Source organism: Aulonocara sp. 'chitande type north' Nkhata Bay, linkage group LG20, assembly GCF_057382095.1.
Source record: "Aulonocara sp. 'chitande type north' Nkhata Bay isolate Kocher_YH1m ecotype deep benthic linkage group LG20, A_spYH_male_GT1.1, whole genome shotgun sequence".
Taxonomy (NCBI): domain Eukaryota; kingdom Metazoa; phylum Chordata; class Actinopteri; order Cichliformes; family Cichlidae; genus Aulonocara; species Aulonocara sp. 'chitande type north' Nkhata Bay.
This window is the reverse complement of record NC_141363.1, coordinates 9572684-9582752: the sequence shown is the minus strand read 5'-3', so window position 1 is coordinate 9582752 and position 10069 is coordinate 9572684. Positions and strand designations below refer to the sequence as shown.

Here is a 10069-nt window from a genome sequence, read left to right as displayed (position 1 = left end):
TAGTCAGCCAACAGATCACACTGGCTTCGGTTTTAACAGCTATGTAATAATTTAGAACATACAGTTGACTCTGTCCGGTAACAAAACAATAAATAAACATAATTTAGAAATCATTTCATGTTCTGTCACTGACATGTGCATATATGCACTCAAGGAAATAGTCAGGTTGTATAGGGCTAAAAATTCATCTGTCCTCATGTGTTTCATTGATGCCTCTAAGGCTTTTGATCGAGTGAACCACAGAAAACTTTTTGATAAATTGAAGACACGGGGAGTTCCTCAATACATCGTGAGGATTCTCTCTTACTGGTACGCTCATCAGAACATGCAGGTTAAATGGGGAAGCAGTATTTCTGCCCCCTTTGGTGTCAGCAATGGTGTCAGACAGGGTGGGATTTTGTCTCCAATTTTATTTAATTTATATGTCGATGATTTGTCCATACAGCTGAGAGCCTGTAACACTGGGTGTATATTAGGTGAAGCACCGATAAATCATCTTATGTATGCAGATGACCTGGTTGTTTTTAGTCCAAGCAGTGCTGGGTTACAGGATCTTCTTAATGTCTGTACTGAATATGGTGTGCAATATGACATTGAGTACAATGCTGCTAAAAGTGCTGTTTTGATATGTAGAACCAAGCAGGATAAACAGCTAAATTTCCCTTTGTTTAAACTGGCACAAAAAACTCTTGAAGTTCATAAAAAGGTGAAATACCTCGGTCACTTTATTACTGAGTAAATGAATGATGATGATGACATATACAGACAACGATGTAAGCTCTATGTGCAGGCAAATACTATTGCACGCAAATTCAGCTTTTGTTCACTTCCAGTTAAAGTGGCTTTGTTTAAAGCGTATTGCACACCGCTATATACTGCCCCCTTGTGGTCATCCTACAAACAATGTAGCATGCAGAAGCTGCATGTTGCATATAATGATGCGATGAGAATCCTTTGCAGGATACCTAGAAGTGGTAGTGCCAGTCAGATGTTTGTAGCTGTGGGTGTCTGGACTTTTAAAGCACTTTTAAGAAAGTTAATGTTCAGTTTTAGAGAACGACTGGATGGTTCGAGTAACAGTATAATTTTAGCACTTACAGATCCGACAGTGAGTGGTTCCCGTTACTCATCCAGTCTCAGAAAGCACTGGTTAAAGTGTTTGTGTATTTATTGATTTATTTTAAGTAATTGTGTTTTATGTATATTATGGTTTTATATTTTTACAAATGCTTTATATACTTATTTATATACATATATATATTTAATGGTATACCTTGTGTTGTGTGTGTGTGTGTGGGGGGGGGGGGGGGGAGTTGTGTGTGTGTGTTTCCTGTCTTGTTTTTATGGACATGTAGTCTGCCAATAAAGATTGAATTGAATTGAATTCATCGAACAGTTCCAGTCAGGAGGCTATTGATTGCCTCCCTCTCCTCCAGAGCAACCGACAACAACACGCGGCAACAGATGGTGGGGCCCCACGGATCTCGGCGTCACGGACTCAGTGGGATTGTTGTACGTTAGGAGACAGAAAACACCGAGACAGCTCGAGGAGGGCTGTAGTCCAGTATTTCTCACCTAGCACTGGAATTAAAATTGGACTGTCAAACTTCTTTAGAAAATCATCATCGCTGTTCCTTTATAAACGCTGTGGTGTTTGTTTTATTCCTCACACGTAGATGGTTGTTGAATTATTTCTGAATCATTGCGTTGTATTTTAGTACTGTTTTCTATCACTTGTAATCATGAAAATTAACGCGGATTAAAGGAGCTACTGATATTTAATATTAAGAATAAGATAAGGTTGTGGTGGCTAGTGGATCGCAAAACCTGGTGAACAGTGTGTGTGTGTGTGTGTGTGTGTGTGTGTGTGTGTGTGTGTGTGTGTGTGTGTGTGTTAGACAGAGAGAGAGAGAAATGGGATATCTGCCGGTCCCAGATCAGTTTAGTTCATTAAGGGGAGGAGATATTTGGGGGGTGGGGTGAGATAGTGGTATCCTCCATCAGGTCTCCAGATAGTCTGTGTGGAGCCAAACCCTGAGAAGAAGCTTCGGGACGAACTAGACAGCAAAAGGGACGAATGTGTGACTTCACTCTGCGCTGTCATGGTCAAGAAGTGGCCAAGGAGACACTTGACTGAGCGCTCTTACCCGGTGTCTTCCTGAGGTGCGCTCAGTTGTGAAACATTATGAAGGCATCTGAGGGTCCCAGCGTGTCACGGTGACAGCAATGGATCACTTTTTTCGTAGAAAGCGGATCCCCGCTTTTCTGAAACCTCTGTTGAGTCTGTCTCTGATCTTTGCGTCTTTTCTCATGATCCAAAAGCTGAAACTGTCGGAGAAAGACGCAGTGGGGGTTAAACATGTGAGGGATCCGGCCTGGTGCGGCTCTGAGTGTTTTTCATTCAAGAAGACAGTTCTGACCAGTTCGGGGACCTCAGATTCTCCCGTGTCCGTCAAGGATTTGGAGATACAGCGGGTCCCGAATGTAACTCGGTCTTCTTGGGACGCGCAGGTTCTCAACTGTAGCGCGGACGCATCGGTGAGGACCCAGGACTGGTTCCGGCGCTTGGACCAGAGATTTCACCAGTTTGTGCTTCACAGACACTGCAGGTATTTCCCCTTGCTCATCAATCACCCGGAGAAGTGCGCCGATAGAAACGTTCACCTCCTTGTGGTGGTCAAGTCCGTTATCGAGCAGCACGACCGGAGGGAGGCCGTGCGTAAAACCTGGGGGAAGGAGCAAACCGTGAATGGGAAGAAAATTAAAACTTTGTTTTTACTCGGAAGCCCAAACACTGGCAAAGACGCCAAGAACCTACAGAAACTGATCGAGTATGAGGACCAAATCTTTGGGGACATCCTGCAGTGGGACTTCATGGACACTTTCTTCAACCTGACTCTGAAAGAGGTAAATTTTCTCAAGTGGTTCTATATCTACTGCCCCAAAGTGCAGTTTATATTTAAGGGGGACGATGATGTGTTTGTGAACACGCACAACCTCCTGGAGCTCATCGACTTCAAAGTGGAGCAGCGCAAAGCGGCCAACTTATTTATGGGGGACACAATCTCCAAGGCGATCCCCATCCGAAACCGACAGAGCAAATATTACATCCCCAAGGAGTTGTACGACAAGCCGTATCCACCCTACGTGGGAGGTGGGGGGTTTCTGATGTCCGCCTATTTAGCCCGAAGGCTCTTCGTGGCCTCGGAGGGCGTGGAGTTGTACCCCATTGACGATGTGTTTTTGGGGATGTGCCTGCAGAGGCTCCACTTATCCCCAGAGATGCATCCGGGCTTCAGGACATTCGGCATTACCAGACGCAGGGCGAGCACAATGAACACAGAGCCCTGCTTTTATAAAAACCTAATCGTGGTCCACAAACTGAGCGCGCAGGAGCTGCTCAGGATGTGGAGCGTGGTGCACAGCCAAGACCTGATCTGCGCACAAAAAACTTCGATATGATTGACAGAAAGTATAAAGTATAAAGTAAATGCATTCACTAAATCTGAGCTCACGGAAAGTCTTCTTTGGCCGATCACACTTGATGATCTTTACGCAATCTGCGGAGTCACGTTAATTTTTCCTTTACCGTTAGACATGGAAGATGAACTGAATTTAATACTGTGTGTCACATTAAAACGGTTGATTTGTTTTCAGCTGACTCGGCAGGTTAGCGCTCTCCTCTCCACTTCTGTATGGGTTGATTTTCCGTTTTGTAAAAACCACTAGAGCACAGCTTTTGCATTGTGAAAGCATCCGTGTTTCTGTGCCATTCCAGACTGTATTGCCTTAATCTGAATTTAAAAACGTATTTAGAGACGTAGATGTAATAAACCCACGGGTGTTCGTGCAGGTGCGAAAAAGACTGACTTGTTACATCTAAGTGTTTCCCTTAAGCTTTCTTTTCCGACTTCAGGATTTCATTGCAACGTTCAAGTGCAACATGCGACTACATGATTTACAGCATAGAACACACAGCTGCATTCATATTTGAATGATTATTTTATTGAATAGAAATTGTAAATTGTAAAAATCTAATTATGGGTATTTTAAAGATAATATATTGGTTCTGTTTTACCTTGTTTTGTAAGATTTACAGAGGCAGCCTTGAAACCAAAGAAACCACATGTGTAACACTGTAAATTCATGTGTGTTAGTGTCAATAAAACCAGAGCTCTCCTGTAAACACTGAATAACGTTGCAAAACTTGATTGATATGTGTTTTATATTGCTCAACAATAATCCTGGAAGTTGGACACTGCCCATTTTTTTAATACACAGGGGGCTCCTAAACAGAGCCGTGTATTACATGTAACTTTTATGGGGAATTTTGATTACATGGAAGCACATGTGCAATAATCCCTGAATAATGATTTATTTAACAAATACATCTGCAGAAAAAAAGAAGTCAAAATGCTGTTGACTACAAATGCATGAACACAACTTTTACATCTACTTTTGCTGCAGCTCTCAGTACAGAAGCATACTAAAGCAAGTTGTTTCCCCACTAATAAAACATACGCTCACATTAACGTTATTACCGTTTCCAGATACATCACAATCACTTTGTCGTCATCATAACACTGTGCAGCACAACAGGAGCACAACTGAAGAGATAATTATAAACCAGGCTTAATGTTATATGTAGGATTTAACTTTTTAGCTTGTGATTCTATCAGTTTGAAGCCAGTGATGTGATTCTGAACACTGGAGGGAAAACCATGTGGTGTACATACAGTATGTAGCATATTCATGTCCACTTCTTTCCTCATTCTAGCAGTGCTGTTTCACTCAGAGACCTACTTTGTCTCATTTTACTTCTACTTCATACTATCAGTAGGCATTGTGGAGGGAAGTAAGTCACTGCAGTGTGCTAGAAATTCAGCAGTAAAACATCATCCTTTGGCAAAGTGCTATTTCTATATAGAATTCTTATAAAAGGAAAGCAAATATGTAAACAGTTGGCTAAGTGTGAAGTCGACAGCAAAGCTTCCCTCAAAGCAAAGAACATCTTCTGCTTGTAACTAAACTGTGATCTCGTTCCGCCTCCTGTTACTGGGTGTGCAAGAAGGTATGAGTCATCGTCTTCTGAAGGGATGTAGCAATTAGACATATTTTTACTGAAACTGCGACGGTTACCCATAGAAGTTTCTCAACCCATTCATCTGGTGTAGTCCGATTCTACACAAGAAACTGTTGATTTTAGTTCCATGGGACAGCTAGCTATCTGCAAGGTGCATGGATCAGAGGATGAAATCTTAAAAGGTCCAAACTTGCACTAGCACATTTACATAGATGAAGGCAATAAGCCTCTTCAAACTCTACAATTTGAAGGTTAGGATAAAATAAATGTTTACATGCTACACTTGTTTGTTTGTTTTTTAGGTGTGAGAAAATCGTTGCGATAGCACGTTTATACGCGAGAGCTTGTACTGCAGTTTAAGGATGTATAAATTATAAATTGCAGATAACCACTCAGAAACTAATCATAAAACCTCACTACACTGGTTGCATTATGAGGGGTCAACTTCTAAAACACAAGCCTAAAGTTCTATCACCCTGTACACTGCTGCTTTACCTTTACACAAACTCTGTTTAAAATCCATCTTGTGAGTCACACAAAGTCACAGTTGGGAAGTGCGGTCCAACAGTGAGGGACTACCCGTTAAAGCTGTACAATTCCTCTAAATGGCAGTGAAAAAAAGAGCCTCAAAACCAACAAATCCTATAAGGGGATTTCAGCAAACAGCACTCTGTGTGCCTATGTTTACTTGACAGGTGTGTGAGAGGCTAGAGGCTTGACGTGTAGTGAAAAGCATTTTCTGTTCTGTGTGAACTTTGTCGCACATAACAGGATTAGAATTTACGTCATCGTCTCAACAATGGGTAAAACACCGTGTTGTAATTCTGTGATCTTATAAGACTTTAAATATATTAATGGCTTCAATCATAAAGTAATAATGGCTTTAAATATATTGCATATGTCAGTGAATACATCTGAAGCGTCTCAAAAGTGCCCGAATGTGGAAATAATGGAGTGGGTGGGGTCGTCTGGTACTGTTGGCTTTCTCCTGTTGAAGTGTGAGGGGACGTCTCTGGGCTTCTTCAGACCAGCTTTAATGCTTCCCTGGTGGATACCCTCTGGCTAAAGGAGCCAGTGATGGGATTCGGCTGCCCCTGCCCATGGGCCTGGCTCTGGCTCGGGCTCCATATGACCTGACCTGCTTTAGCTTGGTTCCACCGAAAGCTCTGCCTGGAAACACCAAAACACATATGCACAAACAAAATGGTACTTTACAGTAAACTGATAGAGGAATAATAAAGCAGGGAGCCTTTATATTCTTGCATGCACTTTGTCATTAACCTCCCAAGACCTGGCCTAAAAATATTATGTAAAAGTATTATGTAAGAAAGGGCTTTGAAAGAACCAGTAAACCTGTATCCTAGCTTATCTGAGTCATTAACACAAATATGCTGAATAATGTTTTACGTTATAATGCTACCAATAAAAATTAGCAACTCCCTTTGAGTCGTGTGATCTGATATAAATTTTTTTTCGAAAACCTGGTTCACTATTGTCTGTTTGATGTATTCAGAGGACCAGCTATCTTGGTGATAATGGTTAGCATCATCCTGTTTTCCTGTTTAATGCTACATACTGCAAAATGTAGGTACTGTCTAAATATTGAATTGATAACGACAGGGGAGCTACAGTTTAATGCGCTTGTAGGATAAATATTATTAATCATACTGATCAACAGGGTCAAAGAAGAAATCAAACTTTTATCTGATCTGTGTGTGTGTGTGTGTGTGTGTGTGTGTGTGTGTGTGTGTGTTCTTATTACACATTCTAGGAATTATTATACCACAAAACTTCAAAGCATTAAATAATATGTATTATGTAAATGTAAGGTGAATGTGATCATTTTATCATTGCCCAGGCTCTTCAAAAGCTGGTGTATCCTCCTTTGAGCTTTCACCTTCACACTCTAATGTCTGGCCCTCCTCCACTTCCTCTCATGACAGCGCTACGTTGCACAATTTTGAGTAAAATCCTTTCCGTCTCACCTTGTCCTCCACCACAAAGGACACCGAATGAAAGTAACTATGTGATTTTTAGTAACAGAATCATAACATCTGTAAAAACCTGTTAGCCCAGCCCCAACAAATGAGTTGTCAGCAGATAGCACAGGATTTCCTCTTGGCAGAAGACGCTGTAGATTACATAAAAGTTCTCAGTCGTGCCCTCCACAGAGGACAAGAATAAATTGTTCAGGAGACAGTGGCGTGTCTAGAAAATTTTTGTTGGGGGGGCCAGGTAGGGGCACAGATTTGGAGAAGGGTGGCAGATGTAATTGGCAGATAATGTTTAAAAAAAAAATTCTACCAACCGTTTTCCATAATTCAATAACCCTATAAACCTAATAACCGAATGCACTTTTAACTCTTATTAGAATGAGATTTTAACCACTACGGTGCAAAGTTTTTAGATACTGTGTTGATAAAGTACAAGAGATACAATCAGTGCTTTGTCAGTGTTTATTCAGCATTCAAGGACTTCAATATTTGCATAGTATTTTTACTGACATATAGTGCACATATGTTTTGGGCAAAAACATTTTTGAATATTAAAATACGAACATTTGTAACAAACAATTGGCAAATTAGCCAATGCCAATGTAAAACTTTATCTGCCTGTTAAAAAAAGAAGATAATCTTCTTACAAACTGTTGTTTGATTTTGAAACAGGAAAAAAGTGGGGAAACAACTGATAAGACTAACATTTGAATAAAACCTGAAAGCAAGTAAATACTTTCTATGCTGCCTTATGGTAAACTTTAGTAATATTGATGTATAAAGAACAACACTGGCTGATGATGAAATACAGTCAGCTGGCATGGTGACACTGCCAGTATTAACCTGCAGGGCTGGACTGGGACAAAAAATTGGGCATTTTGACTACAGACCGGCCCCCCAGGTATTAAAGCCATAAAGCCTTTGAATGAAAACAAACGCTGTTGTGACAGTGATGTACACTGTCTTTTTGGTATATGTATGATTTCTATACATTTTAAGATAGATAAAAACTTTGTTCGCAAGATTCAGATAATTATTTAATAAAAGCTAGATATTTTAAATGAGAATAAGAAAGAAAAGTATTTCTTTGTGCCCCCATTTCCCTGTTAATGCCCTACCTGGCCCCCCTGGCAAAACTTTGCTAGACCCGCCCCTGCACAGTTACCAGCTGTCAGCTACTTAGAAAAGGATCCTGGTGTTATTTATCTCTCAGAAACAGTTCATAACTTCCCTTCAACTCATTCATGTCACCTAAAAGGTAAACCTGTTTCTCCATCACAGCTCTGATGATTCAGTAAGGACATCTCCTGGTTTCATCTTCATGTTTCCCTCTCACCAGATAACCAAACCGACATCATGACCAGCAGCTTTTACGGCTGTGGCTCCAGCAAACATCAGCTGATACTAGAAATTAATATTAAATAAATTCTAACAACAGCTGATCAAACTTAAACGTGCTGCTGTTGTTTAGCATGACATCCGCTGGTTTCCTCTTTCTGGCGCAAAGTGGGCGATAAACAAACAAGAGAGAAAAGCCAATCAGCTGATCATTGATCAGTTTCATGATTGAAGTAGGAACAGGAGAGGGAGGGGAGAGAATGAGAGAAGAAGTTATTTTTACACATCAGCCAGCATCTGGCCAATCCACCACCTGTCATTGTTCATGCCGTTACAAAAAAAAAAAAAAAAAAGTCATCAGCCCACCGGGCAAATGCCCGGTATGCCCGAAGACCAGTCCAGCTATGTTAACCTGTTAATCTTTCGCCAAAAAATTGTTTTCTGCGGTGCCGTCTTTTGTGCTTGGCTCTCCTACCTTTGCTAACATGATGCTCATAGTGCAGAAGCCGATGCTACATTCACTCACACTTGGATATCTGAGTTTCACTGTGAAAACATAATCATACATTTGATATTTCATTGAATTTTATTGTTTTAGCTCCGGGGTGGCCAGTCTGGTTGGGGGGGGGTGGCCTGTGCCCCCCCCCAGGCCACCCCGTTGGACACGCCACTGTCAGGAGACTTAACAAAGAAACCTGTAATACTAGAAAGGCCAGTATAAACAAAAAGGTTTTGCGATGTCAGCATAACATGGTGATGTCATTCTGATTAAATCAAACGCTTATTGTTTGTGCTATAAACCAGTGATGCACCTATACGCCACTTTTCCAAATGTGAGCTGGAAAGAATTTCAAAGACGGCCAGTGAGAATGAAAACATGAAGATCAACTGCAAAAACAGTCAACTTATGAAGCAACATTTTTCAGAGCAGGTCCCTGGTTTCATATGTTTCAAGTTATTCTCACGATGGTCATTTGGTGGTAGTAGCATGCCAAAAGATTAATAACATGTAGGTGTACACTGTCAACAAAAAAAGCTCCACAGGACAGCTTCAAATGATCCATGGCCCTAAAGTGTACAGTGAACTAAAGGTTCTCTGGCATCAAATAATGTAAACAGTAATACGGGCTATTTTAGCATCACCACACAATCAGGTATGATACAAAAAAACAAAACAATCAATCACACATCCAAAAAGGAGGGTTCTAGCATACATCAATCTAAATGATACACTAAAGCCCATTACACTAGACTCCAAATTAATCTCTCACTATAATTTACATACATCCTTTTATCAACTAGGGGACAAAACCACAGTGGAAAACTGCTGAACGTGGGTGCTTTCTGTACCTGTCACAGTAAGCGTTGGGAAAGTGGCTAAAAAAGAAGAAAAAAAAAACGGGATGTGTATGAATGCTTTACCTTGTGCTGGCTGGGTTCTTTGGGATGCCGCAGTCCTGCGTGAGTTTTGTTTACAGCCCTCTCTGCCCATGAGGTGAGCCTTCCAGGCCTGGAACAGGGACAAAGTAGCTCAGTGAGTTTGCTCCTCTCCCAGGCACTTTCACGACTGCGACAACCATGGGGTTACTGTAGGCCCAGTCAAGGCCTGAATGGCTGCCCTCCCTACCTACTAACACTGCAGTCTTTCATTGGG

The 10069-nt window shown here is 41.2% G+C and overlaps 2 protein-coding genes across 5 annotated transcripts in view; one reads left to right on the top strand and one right to left on the bottom strand.

Annotated features, from left to right (window-relative positions):
• Window positions 1-2014: 2014 nt before the first annotated feature.
• b3gnt7l (UDP-GlcNAc:betaGal beta-1,3-N-acetylglucosaminyltransferase 7, like) lies at window positions 2015-4196 on the top strand. Its single transcript, XM_086276164.1, has one exon. It carries the CDS (start codon window positions 2227-2229, stop codon window positions 3460-3462), a length of 1236 nt encoding a protein of 411 aa, XP_086132290.1. The 5' UTR covers window positions 2015-2226; the 3' UTR covers window positions 3463-4196.
• A 163-nt stretch (window positions 4197-4359) lies between these two features.
• The window catches only part of cep104 (centrosomal protein 104), a 35950-nt gene continuing 30240 nt past the window's right edge, over window positions 4360-10069 (bottom strand). For all 4 annotated transcript variants that reach the window (XM_086276159.1, XM_086276162.1, XM_086276160.1 and 1 more), the window contains 2 exons: window positions 9838-9925; window positions 4360-6253 (listed from right to left, as the gene is read on the bottom strand). In XM_086276159.1, the coding sequence (XP_086132285.1) occupies window positions 6117-6253; window positions 9838-9925 (225 nt within the window). In that variant the 3' untranslated portion in view covers window positions 4360-6116. The remainder of the gene's footprint in view (window positions 6254-9837; window positions 9926-10069) is intronic.